Source organism: Aquarana catesbeiana, linkage group LG01 (assembly GCF_042186555.1).
Source record: "Aquarana catesbeiana isolate 2022-GZ linkage group LG01, ASM4218655v1, whole genome shotgun sequence".
Lineage (NCBI taxonomy): Eukaryota > Metazoa > Chordata > Amphibia > Anura > Ranidae > Aquarana > Aquarana catesbeiana.
The window spans coordinates 107,595,709-107,611,907 of record NC_133324.1 but is presented as its reverse complement, the minus strand read 5'-3'; the positions used below and the strand labels follow the sequence as shown (position 1 = coordinate 107,611,907).

The following is a 16,199-nucleotide window of genomic DNA, read 5'->3' as shown; positions in this document are numbered from 1 at the left end:
AACAGTTAATATGGGAAAAAGATGTCTCCACTGATGCTTTATCACCAATCCTTGTTTCCCTAAAAACTCCAAATTTTCAAAATACAATTGTCATTGGGAAAGAAAGTGAGGTGAAATCTTCTGAACAGGGGCACAGACAGCAAAACAAATGTTACAGGGGTGATGATAACCTTTCCCTGTGTTATCCAACAAGCTTAAAAATAGATTTTTTGGCTGGAGCTACACTTAAAAAATGTACCTGTTTCAAATTACAAACAGATTCAACTTAAGAACAAACCTACAGTCCCTATCTTGTTTGTAACCCAGGGACCACCTGTATACTGCTGTTCAGAGTATATAGGGCCTGGGGGCCCCACGCCTTTTCTTTTTTTAATTTGGGTGCGGGGTTGCCCTTATTATCCATACAAGACCCAAAGGGCATAGTAATGGGCTGGGAGGTTACCCATGCCGTTTTTTTCAATAATTTTCATCCATATTGCTGGGACCAGACATCACATTACAGCCGCAAGCAGTTTTACATTACTTTTATTCCTTTAGAAATGTCATTTTGTGCAGGGACTGTTCTAAACACGGGAAACACGCGCCACTTTACAGGCATACTATAGACACCCCCCCAGGTACAATATTTAAAGGAATATTTCACTTTTATTTTTTTCACTTTAAGCATCATTAAAATCACTGCTCCCAGAAAAACATCCATTTTTAAAACTTTCTTTTGCATTGATACATGTCCCCTGGGGCAGGACCCGGGTCCCCAAACCCTTTTTAGGACAATAACTTGCATATTAGCCTTTAAAATTCGCACTTTTGATTTCTCCCATAGACTCTAACGGTGTTTGAATGTTTGCGCAAACTTTCGGTCCGTTCGCATGTTCTGGATGCGTACCAAACCGGGGGGGGTTTTCGGCTCATCCCTACCCAACACGTCCAGTTCCTCAGAAGAAGAGTCAGCCAGGGCCAAAGTAAAGCCGCCCGACTCGGCAGCTTCGGTACTGGATGTGCTTTCTTCACAGAGGCATACCCACGGGCTCAATCCACCCTCATCACCTGTGACAACAGTGGTGGCCTTTCAGCTATTAGCGGCAGTTCTCCCCATTGACAGAACCGGCTCCAAGGGCGCATAAAGAGGGCAAACCCGGAACACTGCCGGCAAACAATCCCCATTGCTGCGGAACTTTGAGAGATGTACAGAGTAATCTCACCCTTCGGTGCCATCCGAATACCCGTGTCAGTAATCGTGGTTCCAGAGGCAAAGAAACTGGTGATCTCTCGTGGGTCGTATTCAGCCGACATGGATTGAGGAACCTCCAATCTCTGAGCTCCCAGATGCCCCATGTTTCCTTTCAGGCCACGAGGTCTTAACATGCGGATCCAAGATGGTGACCCGAACAGTAATGTGTCATCCTCTGCAGAGCGGCAAATGCTCCTCCCCCTGCCAACAGATTGGTGCAAATGTTTCTGTTTTAACCCTTACAGCACTGGCGGGTAGTGTCAAAAGACCAGGCTCATTCTTTCCCATGAAATGAGACTTGATTGTTCTTCCCCACACTTATAATACACACGACAACACAGTCTATAAGAAGGGTAATTGTTACTTGCCACCTTCCCACGGAGCCAGGCGAAGTCCTGATGGAGCTGAAGGTGGTTACTATGGGCGACTGCTGCAAAGACGACACCTTAGCCCATAGGCGTGCGCAGCCTTTTGCATTAGGGTGTGCACCCGAAAGCTCAAGCACACATACATATATATATTGTCAAAAGTATTGGGACGCCTGCCTTTACACGCACATGAACTTTAATGCCGTTTTAGTCCATAGGGTTCAATATTGAGTTGGCTCCGCCCTTTGCAGCTATAAAAGTTTCAACCCTTCTAGGCTGTCCACAAGGTTTAGGAGTGTGTCTATGGGAATGTTTGACCATTCTTCCAGAATGGCATTTGTGAGGTCAGGCGCTGATGTTGGACAAGAAGGCCTGGCTCGCAGTCTCCACTCAAATTCATCCCAAAGGTGTTCTATGGGGTTGAGGTCAGGACTCTTTGCAGGTCAGTCAAGTTCCTCCACCCCAAACTCACTCATCCATGTCTTTATGGACCTTGCTTTGTGCACTGGTCCAAATCATTTGGTGGAGAGGGGATTATGGTGTGGGGTTGTTTTTCAGGGGTTGGGCTTGGCCCCTTAGTTCCAGTAAAGGGAACTCTTAAGGCGTCAGCATATCAAGACATTTTGGACAATTTCATGCTCCCAACTTTGAGGGAACAGTTTGGGGACGGCCTCTTCCTGTTCCAACATGACTGCGCACCAGTGCACAAAGCAAGGTCCATAAAGACATGGACTTAGCACAGGGGTGGTGGAAAATTAACTTCAAGTGCAATAATTCACATTATAACTGTAACTAAAACATATACAATTAGGTGTAACACTCTAAAAAATAAAAAATCCAAAATGCTATAATGGTGTGAACCTCCCAACTAAAAAGTTGTTGCACTCGAAGGTAATTTGTATTGCAATTATCTGTAGAGGGGTTTCCACCATCCCTGCTAAGGCAGCACTGATGGGCACTGATAGGCAGCACTGATGGGCACTAATAGGCTGCACTGATTGGCAGCGTTGATGGGCACTAATTGGTAGCACTGATGTGCACTGATAGGCAGCACTGTTTGGCACTAATGGGCACTGATTGGCACTGATAGGTGGCACTGATGGGCACTGATATGCATCACTGATAGGCTGTTATTGGTAGCACTTATGGGCAATGATAGGCTCTGATTCGCAGCACTAATTGGCAGCACTGATGGACACTGATTGGCACTGATAGGCAGCACTGATTGGAAGCACTGATGGGCACTGATAGGCTGCACTGACTGGCAGCACTGATGGGCACTGGTAGGTGGCACTGATAGGCAGCACTGATGGGCACTAATTGTCAGCACTGATTGGCACTGATAGGCAGCACTGATGGGCACTGATATGCAGCACTGATGGGCACTGATATGCAGCACAGATGGGCACTGATATGCAGCACTGATAGGCAGCATTGGTTGGCATTGATTTACAGCATTGGTTGGCACTGATTTACAGCATTGGTTGGCACTGATAGGCAGCATTGGTTGGCACTGATAGGCAGCACTGGTTTGCACTGATAGGCAGCACTGGTTGGCACTGATAGGCAGCATTGGTTGGCACTGATAAGCAGCACTGGCACAGATAGGCAGTACTGGTTGGCACTGATAGGCAGCATTGGTTGGCACTGATAAGCAGCACTGGCACTGATAGGCAGCATTGGTTGGCACTGATAGGCAGCACTAGTTTGCACTGATAGGCAGCACTGGTTTGCAATGGTTGGCACTGATAGGCAGAATTGGTTGGCACTGATAAGCAGCACTGGCACGGATAGGCAGTACTGGTTGGCACTGATAGGCAGCATTGGTTGGCACTGATTGGCAGCATTCGTTGGCACTGATTGGCAGCATTCGTTGGCACTGATTGGCAGCATTCGTTGGCACTGATTGGCAGCACTGATGGGCACTAATTGTCAGCACTGATTGGCACTGATAGGCAGCACTGATGGGCACTGATATGCAGCACTGATGGGCACTGATTGGCAGCACTGATAGGCAGCATTGGTTGGCACTGATTGACAGCATTGGTTGGCACTGATTTACAGCATTGGTTGGCACTGATAAGCAGCATTGGTTGGCACTGATAAGCAGCATTGGTTGGCACTGATAGGCAGCACTGGTTTGCACTGGTAGGCAGCACTGGTTGGCACTGATAGGCAGAAATGGTTGGCACTGATAAGCAGCACTGGCACAGATAGGCAGTACTGGTTGGCATTGATAGGCAACATTGGTTGGCACTAATAAGCAGCACTGGCACTGATAGGCAGCATTGGTTGGCACTGATAAGCAGCACTGGCACTGATAAGCAGCATTGGTTGGCACTGATAGGTGGCACTGGTTTACACTGATAGGCAGCACTGGTTTACAGTGGTTGGCACTGATAGGCAGAATTGGTTGGCACTGATAAGCAGCACTGGCACAGATAGGCAGTACTGGTTGGCACTGATAGGCAGTACTGGTTGGCACTGATAGGCAGCATTGGTTGGCACTGATTGGCAGCATTGGTTGGCACTGATTGGCAGCATTGGTTGGCACTGATTGGCAGCATTGGTTGGCACTGATTGGCAGCACTTATTGGCATCATTGGTTGGCACTGATAGGCAGCATTGGGTGGCACAGATAGGAGAGAGGGGGAGTTTCACATTCAGGAGATAGTGAGAATTGCCAGAGCTGTTCAGTGTATGAAAGTGTCAGATAATGACACTGCATGCAGGGAAAGACACCAGCTGTTAAAAGTCAGCGGTGATGCTGGTGGTGGGCGGGACTGAACAGTTACCAAACACCAGCCAATAGGATGGGTCTGGGCGGGCCACTACATTTCTCTGGCTCCGCCCCCTCTCTGAAGCAGCCCAATCATTGGCTGGTGTTGGCGCTTGATCCCGCCCACCCCCGACATCGCGGCTGAGTTGTAATGACTTACAACTCAGCCGCGATGTCGGGAGTGGGCGGGACCAAGCGCTATAAACACCAGCCAATGTTTGAGCTGCTTCAGAGAGGGGGCGGGGCCACATAAATGTAGCGGCCCGCCCAGACCCCATCCCATTGGCTGGTGTTTGATGGCCGTTCTGTCCCGCCCACCCCCGACATCACCCCGACATTTTGACAGCTGGTGTCTCTCCCTGCATACAGTGTCATTATCTGACACTTTCATACACTGAACAGCTCTGGCAATTCTCACGATCTGCTGCCTGTGAAACTGTTTCACAGGCAGCGCCGGCCACACTTTCTTGGATGCAGCATTTTGGGGCAAATCTCTGGACACAGCACGGGGTGATTAGGGTGTGCCCAGGCACACCCGGCACACCCCGTGCGCACGCCTATGCCTTAGCCGTACATTGGGCACAAAATGTAGCAAGGTCTTTTACCTCTTTTGGTCTAATGAGAACCTCCAAGGCCAAAGATAACTGACATCCTTCAATATGTGGTGGGTTGTGAGGCATAATGGGAGCAAAGATGGTGAAAGTCATTGGGCGCCAGACACTTCTTGGATGTAGAGGTTTTATTTCTTTTGACAGTCCTTTTTATATATTTTGGGGGAAAGAGGGTTAGAGCCAGGACACCCCTAGATAGTTAGATAGCAGATAGCAAACTCAACTGGCAGACTCCGAAACTTCAATAGGAGAACAGCCGTGCAGGGAAAGGCTCCAGCAAGGCTCCACTTCTGCACGTGCAGGATTGCTGTCTCCTATGGTAACAGTCCTTTTTACAGTTCCTAACTCAAACGTATCTGCTCTTTCAGTACCACTACAACTGCTCCTTATAATTCTTCAATACTAAACTCCTGGTCTCTCACTAGACCAGCGATGGCGAACGCGCGGCACGCGTGCCGCTGCCGGCACGTCGAGCCGTCTCTGTTGGCACGCAGCACCCTGCCAGGATAAGGGAGGAATTCCCCAGCCAGGCAGTCACTTGTGCAACATTTGGGGGGGTGTAAATGTATTCCTCCACCGTACCGAGGGTCTGTGCTACAGCTTATTGCCTCCCCCTGACCCTTACACCTCCAGTGAGGCATTCGGGCACTCCTCTCTGCGGCACCCTATTCCAGCTCCCCCTGCCCCAGGAGTACTTTGGTACAGCCCATCCCTCTGCTAAATGTACTGCGACCTGACAGCAGAGGGGGAGGGGCGGTGCTCGGAGCATAGCATGGCCATGGGAGAGGTGCAGTGGCTGCTAGCTGACTTCTCTGCGTCTGGGACACCAAGGAGTGGCTGGATGGTGGGGACTCCTGCAATACTGCCCAGTGCTAGGGAGAGCCCTGATGTGATGGACGATGAGGCCATGGAGAGGTAAGGAGGAGGATGGATCCTCTGATTTACATTGCACTGTGTGTGGAGGGATGGGGGGATGTGAGCCGTGCAGGAAGTATGTGTCAGGTAGGTCAGTGTATGTTGCAGAGTGCATTCTGAGCAAAAAGCATTCCTGATCCCTGTATTCTGAGCAAAACGCATTCCTGATCCCTGTATTCTGAACAAAACGCATTCCTGATCCCTGTACTCTGAGCAAAACGCATTCCTGAACCATGTATTCTGAGCACAACTCACTCCTGCAGCCTGCATTCTGAGCAAAACACATTCCTGAACCCTGTATTCTGAGCAAATCGCATTCCTGCACCCTGCATTCTGAGCGCAACGCATTCCTGCACCCTGAGCACAAAACATTCCTGAACCCTGCATTCTGAGCAAAACGCATTCCTGAACCCTGTATTCTGAGCAAAACGCATTCCTGAACCCTGTATTCTGAGCACAAATCATTCCTGCACCTTGCAATCTGAGCACAACGCATTCCTTAAACCTGCATTCTTGCACCCTGTATTCTGAGCACAACTCATTCCTGCACCCTGCATTCTGAGAAAAACGCATTCCTAAACCCTGTATTCTGGCAGAATCATATGTTTTTGGTCCCTTAGGGCTAATTCAGAGGGATGATCAGTCCCATCCTCTGTACAGAGCCGCTGATAGGTTTAATTTTGTGTTGGCACTTTGAAAGAAATAAGTTGGTTTTGTGTCGCTGTTTGGGCACTCGGACTCAAAAAGGTTCACCATCACTGCACTAGACCGTCTGATTCACTGACTATGAATGCCTTGAGCTCCTCCAAGGTTTGCGGTGGTATCCCCTCAAGCGTCACCCCCACTTCTCTGCTGGGTCCCTAGCTTGGCACTCCAGATACTCCTCAAGTTTCACCCCTGCTAACCGACTCTCCCTGGCTTGACACACAAGGCTGCTGTGCAAGCGTATCCTCCGCTGGTTGGGTCCCTGACTTGATCACCGCCTGAAGTTCCCAGGTTCTCCACCGTGCCTTTTGGTGAGAATATGGTTCCGGTACTTGCTTCAGTTACTCAGTGTAAAGGCGATTGGTCCCTTCGTGGAGACAGCTTTCCTTCTACCTCCGACCACTGACAGGTTCTTCGACCGGCAGAACCGTCCCTTTTGGTTGAACTGCAAGCCGCAGTCCCAACCCTGTGCTGCCCTCTTACTTCTTACTTCACACAGCCTGGCAGCCAGATGCCCCCGGGATAGGCCCATTCTCTGGCCTAGCAGCCTGGGGCAGATGACACACGTCCACCCAGATGGCATTTTGGGTGGCACAGAACACAGATCACCTGACCTCACCCGAATATATAGGCTCTCCCAGCAGGCCAAGGGATTAAAGAAAAGCCCTACCCATTGGCTGGGAAACCCACATACCCATACCTGACCTTGGGTTGCCCTTCTCGTAAGTAGTACCACCAAGTACCAGGCCACCTAGTGGTAGAAGAGAAAAGTGCAGCAAGGCCAAGCTTAGGGAGAAATTGATAGATTCCTATCAATCGACCAAGATAACTACTCTTGGCAATTAAATTTGGGAGGAGCTCCCTGACTAACAAACGAAGAGAGAAAGCGGCACATCCAGTATTGAAAAAATTGTGTTGTTTATTGTATAATCAAGAGATTAAAAACATGACACACAAGGGATCCATAATAATCAGATAAAGTGCTTAATCATTGCTCCCTGACTAAACTCCAGGGAGCTACATCTGTAAAAGGAGTTCAAAAGTTTAGCAACCTGAACGCTTGCCTTTGAGGGGTGCCGCAATTGATTAGCCAAGTGCCTAGATTTATCAAGGCTTACATCTAGCGCTAAATTCCATAAACCCCCACAGATAACATGGCTTTCAAAGTGCAGAGATAAGGTGCAAAACAATCGAGTAAGGAAGCAGCCTGACCCTTATTAAGAGCATAGTAAGAACACAGGATATACAGGGTATTACCGATATGACCTTTTAGGAGAATATAGCGACCCTTTGGGTCTTAAATTTCTTGAACCAAAGAAAAGGAGACATGTTTGGCAAAAAGTATCGTTTTATTTTCTGCATTAGCAGTATAGAGTAGAGGTGCAGAATGAAAAAATTTGTTTTGTTTTGCTATGATTCATTAGTTACATTAATTCGCTTAGTTAAATTTGTTTCATTCGTTTACTTAGTTTTCGGAATTCGTTTACTCATTTTCAAATCAATTAGAATTTTACGACTTCGAATTCAGATCGATTCGAAAAGTTTTCGAATCAATTTCAATTAGTTTTCATATTCAAAATGTTTTTGAATAGTTTTAGAATTCGAAAATGTTTCTAATTCGAATAAACCAAGAACAATAAACAAAATTACCACGCTTACACAAACATAAATTATAAATAAGCAGCATTATTATAATTGTGGGGCATGCACAAATAGCATATCAAAAATAATCTAAATAACCGCGCTCAAAATTGAGTAATTGGACTACTGAAGAATTTTTTTATATATAAGTGAAATAATTGAAAATAAAAATAAAAATTAAGCTTCAGTGATAATGTCAGAGAAAAAGTCCCAAATCCATATCATAGGTGAATGAAAAACTGACATAGAGCAATAAAAATATATGACTAAGTCCGTAAAAAGGTGTTGATATCAAAGACAAAAATCCCTGAAGAAATGTCACTGTGCACACGGTGATGAAATTATCAACGACAAACACCCAGTGAGGAATCCACCACCTGTAAGATTAAGCGCTTACCAGAGGCAAGCTATATATCAGCTTGTAGGATTATCCACTCCTAGGGGGACACCACAGTCGATCTCCTTTACAGAGAGGCAGACAGGAACCCTCCGTCCAGTGTATCCACGTATTCAACAGAGAGGACTCCGAGGGATAAAAGATGAGTAACCCATAGTGTAATTCCGCATATACTATTTATTAAAAAATAAGTATCCACTTACATTAAAGATCGCAGATAGAAACAAGATCGAAAATAAAAGCAGCCAGGCCGGCCTGCATGCGCCCATTCGAGCCAAGATAGAAACGATGACGCCAGTGCGTCAGCCTTTCGACGTACGTTTCGTTCCCATGACGACGTCTATTAGGACGAAACGTCTATTAGGACGAAACATTACATACCAAAGATGGTAGGGAACATGAAGATGGTAGGAAACATAGGATAACAGAGAGATACTAACAGATGCAAAAATAGAAAAGAAAGAGAAGTGAAAGAAGTGAACTGTGATTGTGTAATAGTAGGGTAGTAATGTATCCCTAGAAACCTCATTAGTCCATACAGAGTATAGTGACAAGATGAAAAGGACAGAGAGAAAAGAGGGGTGGATTGTGATAGTGTAGTGAGATGTCTGATATCAAAAATAAATAAAAAAATATTTTTTTATTTATTTTTGATATCAGACATCTCACTACACTATCACAATCCACCCCTCTTTTCTCTCTGTCCTTTTCATCTTGTCACTTGTTAGTATCCCTTTGCTATCCTATGTTTTCCACCATTTCCATGTCCCTACCATCCTTGGCCCAGGCCTTTTACTTATATATACATATCTGTATGCGAATACTCATTGATTTTACTACTTTAGATGCCTGACAAACATACTCATGTTTACTATTACACAATCACAGTTCACTTCTTTCACTTCTCTTTCTTTTCTATTTTTGCATATGTTAGTAGCTCTCTGTTATCCTATGTTTCCTACCATCTTCATGTTCCCTATCATCTTTGGGTCCAGGCCTCTCATTTCATGCATATATATCTTCATGCTAATACTCAATGAGTCTACTTTACTACTTTAGATGCCTGACAAACATACTTATGTTTACAGCCTACACTCTTTATGAACTAACGAGGTCTCTAGAGTTACATCACTACACCCATGCCATGCCTGCTCGCTGTTTGGCCCCTGGTGGGGTCCCATCTGACTTCGCCCCCTCAGCTCCCGGGTGAGGCACCTGCTGCCGCTATCTTGGAGCCGCACACCTGTAGCCATGGTCAAGCTCAGTGGTGAGTATGGGGACCCATAACCCCTCCTACCCTGTGCCTTTATAACTAATACTGTGCCATTTTGCCAACTATATACTTTTTTATCTTAGGTACAATGTTACACACATCCACCCCTGAAGAGCGAGCTGGATCTCGTGAAACTAGTCGGGTAGTATGATGCCCGTGTACTATGACTGTTATTACATCCATCTACCAATATTTCTTGTTTTATATATCTTTTTTTGGGAACTGTTGGTGTTATCTATACATGTAAACAATTCTACTTGAATAAACTATATACTGTATTTACTACTGTTATGTTTACTGGCAGAAACGGTACCCACTTCATTTAAAGTCCCAGGGCGAATCCTTTGTTTTACTCATTTCTTCAAATGAGCATTAGCACCGACAGCACATTTATAATAGCAGACTTGAGCCAGACACGAAGCAATAAAACAGGACATGCAGGAAAGGAAATAATGGGAATAAATTCCCTTTTCATACCCTGATCAGTATGGATGTATGCAGGGGAGAGGGAAGTTTTGATTCACTCCTTTCTGGAGTGGAAACTCAGCATATTAAATGCCGATAAGTGTCTTGCTGTCCGTAGTGCAGAGGGGCGAAAGGATAGATATCCGCTGCTGTATAATAAGCATTGGCCTATAAATCTGTCAGCTGATATCTGTGAGATCCCCCAGCGGTCTCCGCTCCATCCAAGGAAACATAGGAACCAGGGAGAACCTTTCCACTCAGTTGGGGAGACCTGTCTCTGTAGTATCTGAATATGGAAAGTGAAAAAAGGGGAAGAAAGGTGAGGAATTGGCTTGTTGCTGTTTATTCCGTGTTTGTTTTGTAAGATGCAGCTAGTGCCGAGGCATCATGCTGACGCGTTTCCTTTAGATAGACAAAATTCTTCAGAGCTAGTGTGAGGGAGGAACTGAGTTCTATTTAGTAATATACTAATTGATCAAATTGATAACACCGAAACTGATTCAGCAACACTCACATCAATTCAGAGCTTACAGCAGTAAATATCACTGTGAGAAAAAAAGTAACAGAAAAGGTAGTGCTCCCCAATAGAAAGAAGGGATTATAAACAAGACAAAATGTGTTTTGATAACAATAGAAATAATAAAAAATATTAACACTAATGCTTACATGATTTTTATATATATCTGGACTGGAAACATACTGAAAAGTATAATTCAAAGTATCAAACGAATGATGTTTAGAAAATATAAAACAAAGTAATGAATTAAACAAATAGATGATGAGGATTCAAAATATTCTACAATTTTAGAAACAATTCAGGAGTAAAGTATCATGCTGTCTCCACTGTATATTAAATTGATTAAACTTCATTCATAAAGTGGTACCGAGCAACAAAATACTGATAAAGGGGGGAGGGGGGGAGGAGAGGAACGAGGCAGCGAAGCAGGAATGCCAACAAAAGTAGAGTGGAAATGTTTTCTGCAAAATGAACATTAAAGCCTGCAGAGAGTCTCAGTATAGCTATGGTTCCAAAAAGACAGAAAGATTGCATTTATTGTTCAAGCCATCATAAGGCTGTAATGCATTTAAGAGAAAAATCTACATCTTTTCCTTCTGGAGGAGGATCTTATCAAAGTCCCCCCTCCTGAGAGGTAGATTTAGTCTGTAAATGCCTTTTACTTTGATTCCATATGGATCACCTCCATGAAAATTTAAAAAATGTAATGCCACAATGCGTTCGTCATCTTTTTCACACGTGTTCACTGATTCTGATTCTCAATTGTCTCTTTGTTTTACCAACATATATTTTCCCACAGGGGCAGGTCATCATATATATCACTCAGGTGGTAGAGCAGTTAATGAAATCTCTAATTATAAAATGCTTTTTACCATTAGAACCAGTGAACATGTCAGTCTTGTCTACATATCTGCATATGGAACATTTCTCACAAGCAAACAAGGGGCTTGTAAGGCCATATACAGTAGTACATTTTGGAGGAAAGAGCAAACTCCTGCCTCAACATCTTTTACCGACTCTGGAAGGCCTTGAATCTGGAAATTATATCTCCTGGAGCGGTTTTCCAGATCGTCAATTTTAGAGAGAGTAGTTTCAACTGAAAATGCTGAATACGCTGGGTGTTTTGATTGGGCTATAGTGCTTTGCAATTTCATTTCAATCACCTCAATACGAGAGCCCAGGCCCTGTAAATCCACCTTAATAACAGTAGTGATTTGCGCAACCGTTTTAGCTAAGCCTTGCTCCAAGAGCTCTGAAAATTTGGCCAAAAGGGATTGTGCATCTAGATCCGCAGATGGTGTCAAGACAGGCAGCATAACAGAGAGTAGAGAGAGTACAGGCTGTATAAATGGCTGGGAATTCAGGAGCTCATCCAGTGTGTGCTCTATCAGAGACTCTGTAGTGGAGAAAGAGCTGTGGAGCAATGCAGATAGTCCTCCTGGAGGGGCTGGGTTGAGCAGGTGGATGGTGGTGGCCTGGACCAGGTTCGGTGCTCCGATCCACCAGCCATATGGGGTGGAGGGATGACAGCTGGATGTCCCGAACCCGAATAGCATTTAGGAGGTTTACGAGGAAGGATGAAAAGAACTGGTGTCTGTAGCTGAGGCACGGAGCTTCCCGGATAAGCAGCCATCTTGCCGGAGCCCGTGCATACACCCCCTAATTTTTTATTTCTGTCTGTGTTGCTGTTGAAAATTCTTCTTCACTTCCTTTCTGATAAAATCGTTTACACTATGACAGTAAGTGATGGGATATCTCTCTGATGGAGCACTAGATAGCAGTATAAACCCAGGAGCGTTTCTAATCATTCCTTGCTCTATATAAAACTCAAAAAATTATTTAGCTGGATGCACCCTTTATGGAATAAAGGCTGAGGAATGGATTTCACATGTTGAGAAGAAGATTTACTTACATGTCACAGTGTGCTGCAGTTAGCACCCAGTCAGGCTTTATCAGGATTCCTTCACAGATAATGAAATCATTTTTTATAAACACCATGTATGGCCTTGAATGAGGTTTTGCCACTGTTCCATTATGAATTTCAGTACAAGCACCTGAAGGGTCCAAGGGTAAGAAAATAAAATTTGTTAAATGAATAGCATATTTTTTTTCACAAAAGCAGTAAATACATTTACAAACAGGACATTAGATAGGTCAGTGCATCTTGTCTGGCCGAAAATTACAGCAGAATTGCCCCAATGTTGTTTCTCCTATTCGTTTCTGTGTCTGAATATTGGGTGGGCCACATTAACATATGTATGATGCCACAAATTATAGATTCTTGTTTACTTCCTTATCTGCTACATTTGGGTAAGATTAAGATTCTAGCACAGTAACTCAGTATAAGGACAGAGGAACTTCACTGAATATGACTGCATTAACTGGTAAAGGATTTATATCCATCAAGATCTACACAGAGCTGCAACACTGAACAGTCCTGCCTAGCAGAGGTGGAGAGCTAATCTTTGTCTGCTGCAGTTTCACTTGCACTTACAAATCACCTTTCCTCCCTGTGACTGGACAGTGAGGGTCGATTCACACATGTGTTTTTTGTTGCTTTTTGCAGAAACTAATTTCATTTTTTTAACATGGGTTCCTATGGAACACATTCACATCAAAGCATTCTTAATTACATAGTTACATAGTAGGTGAGGTTGAAAAAAGACACAAGTCCATCAAGTCCAACCTATGTGTGTGATTATATGTCAGTATTACATTGTATATCCCTGTACGTTGCGGTCGTTCAGGTGCTTATCTAATCGTTTTTTGAAACTATCCATGCTTCCCGCTGAAACCACCACCTGTGGAAGTGAATTCCACATCCGTGCTGCTCTTACAGTAAAGAACCCTCTACGCAGTCTAAGGTTAAACCTCTTTTCTTCTAATCTTAATGAGTGGCCACGTGTCTTATAAAACTCTCTTCCACGGAAAAGTTCTATCCCTATTGTAGGGTCACCAGTATGGTATTTGTAAATTAAAATCATACCCCTTCTCAAGCGTCTCTTCTCCAGAGAGAATAAGTTCAGTGCTCCCAACCTTTCTTCATAACTAATATCCTCCAGTCCCCTTATTAGCTTTGTTGCCCTTCTCTGAACTGGCTCCATTTTAGTACATCCTTCCTGAGGACTGGTGCCCAGAACTGGACAGCATACTGCAGGGGAGGCCGGACCAGAGTCTCAAAGAGTGGGAGAATTATCGCTTTATCTCTTGAGTTAATCCCCTTTTTAATGCATGCCAATATTCTGTTTGCTTTGCTTGCAGCAGCTTGGCATTGCATGCCATTGCTGAGCCTATCATCTACTAGGACCCCCAGGTCCCTTTCCATCCTTGTTCTCCCCCCCAGTGAGTAGATTGCATTCATATTTTTACCACCCAAATGCATTATTTTACATTTTTCCACATTAAACCTCATTTGCCATGTAGTTGCCCACCCCATTAATTTGTTCAGATCTTCTTGCAAGGTTTCCACATCTTGCAGAGAAGTTATTGCCCTGCTTAGCTTAGTATCGTCCGCAAATACAGAGATTGAACTGTTTATCCCATCCTCCAGGTCGTTTATGAACACATTAAATAGGATTGGTCCCCGCACAGAACCTTGGGGGACCCCACTTTCCACCCCTGACCATTCCGAGTACTCCCCATTTAACACCACCCTCTGAACTCACCCTTGTAGCCAGTTTTCAATCCATGTACTCACCCTATGGTCCATGCCAATGGACCTTACTTTGTACAGTAAACGTTTATGGGGAACTGTGTCAAATGCTTTTGCAAAATCCACATACACCACATCTACGGCCTTCCTTTATCTAGATGGCAGCTCACCTCCTCATAGAATGTTAATAGATTGGTTTGGCAAGAATGATTCTTCATGAATACATGCTGATTACTGCTAATGCTACCATTTTCATTACTAAAATCTTGTATATAGTCCCCTATCATCCCCTCCAAGAGCTTGCATACTACTGATGTTAGGCTAACTGGTCTGTAATTCCCAGGGGGGTATTTTGGCCCTTTAAATATTGAAGCTACACTGGCTTTTCTCCAATCAGCTGGTACCATTCCAGTCAGTAGACTGTCAGTAAAAATTAGGAACAATGGTCTGGCAATTACTTTACTGAGTTCCCTAAGGACCCTCGGGTGCAAGCCATTTGGCCCTGGTGACTTATTGATGTTAAGTTTTCCAAGTCTATTTCTAGTTCTGTCCTCTGTTAGCCATGAGTGTGCTTCCTGCGATGTGTCATGAGGATAAACACTGCAGTTTTGGTTACTGAAGCCCCCCGATTCCCTCGTGAAAACTGAGGAGAAGAAGAAATTCAATACCTTCGCCATCTCCCCATCCTTTGTAACCAGATTTCCGTCCTCATTCTTTATGGGGTCAATATGGTCTGTGCTCCTTTTTTTACTGTTTATATACTTAAAGAATTTCTTGGGATTTTTTTTGCTCTCCTCCGCTATGTGTTTTAACGTGTTCTATCTTAGCTGCCCTAATTGCACCCTTACCATTCCTGTTGCATTCTTTGTAAAGTCTAAATGCTGATGATCCCTCAGCCTTGTATTTTTTGAAGGCCTTTTCCTTTTGCTTTTATATGCGTTTTTACATTGGAGTTAAGCCATCCAGGACTTTTGTTCACTCTTTTAAATTTATTTCCCAATGGAATGCACTGGCTAATGCCCTTATTTAATATGCTCTTAAAGCAAATCCATCTCTCCTCCGTGTTCTTTGTTCCTAAGATTTTATCCCAATTTATATGTTCTAGCAAGTCCCAAATTCACTCCCATTTTGTGCCTCTGTGTTTTTGAAAAGGGTCGGGGATTTTTTTTCCTGCAAAATGCAGCATTTTGCATGTAATAGACTTCAATGGACTTGCATCCAAAACGCAAGTTGTGTGGTTTTTTTTGGGATTTACATTTACTATATATAGCTGGTTTCTAAGGAGCGGACCGGGAAGCCGGCTGCCGTGTCCTTAACAACTGATGAGTCATCAGCTGTCAGCGGGCTTCCCCGTTGACAGCTGAATGTAAAAAAAATTCACAAAAAAAATGGCATGGGTTCCCCCCAAAACCATACCAGACCCTTTGTTCTGGTATAGATTTGGAGGGGACACCCCCCACACCACAATCAAAAGGAAAAGGATGAGGGGGTCCCCCCTAAATCCATACCAGACCATTATCCGAGCATGCAGCCCGGCAGGTCAGAAAAGGGAACGGATGAGCAAACGGCCCCCTCCTGAACCATACCAGTCCACATGCCCTCAATATGGGGGGGTGCTTTGGGGGGGGGCTCTGCCTCCCCCCCA

General features: G+C 44.6%; 1 protein-coding gene across 1 annotated transcript in view; it reads right to left on the bottom strand.

Annotated features, from left to right (window-relative positions):
* Window positions 1–16,199, bottom strand: part of LOC141133347 (granzyme A-like) — a 212,875-nt gene that overhangs the window by 162,154 nt on the left and 34,522 nt on the right. Inside the window, exon 2 of the mRNA XM_073622682.1 lies at window positions 12,815–12,956. Coding sequence (XP_073478783.1) covers window positions 12,815–12,956 — 142 coding nt within the window. The remainder of the gene's footprint in view (window positions 1–12,814; window positions 12,957–16,199) is intronic.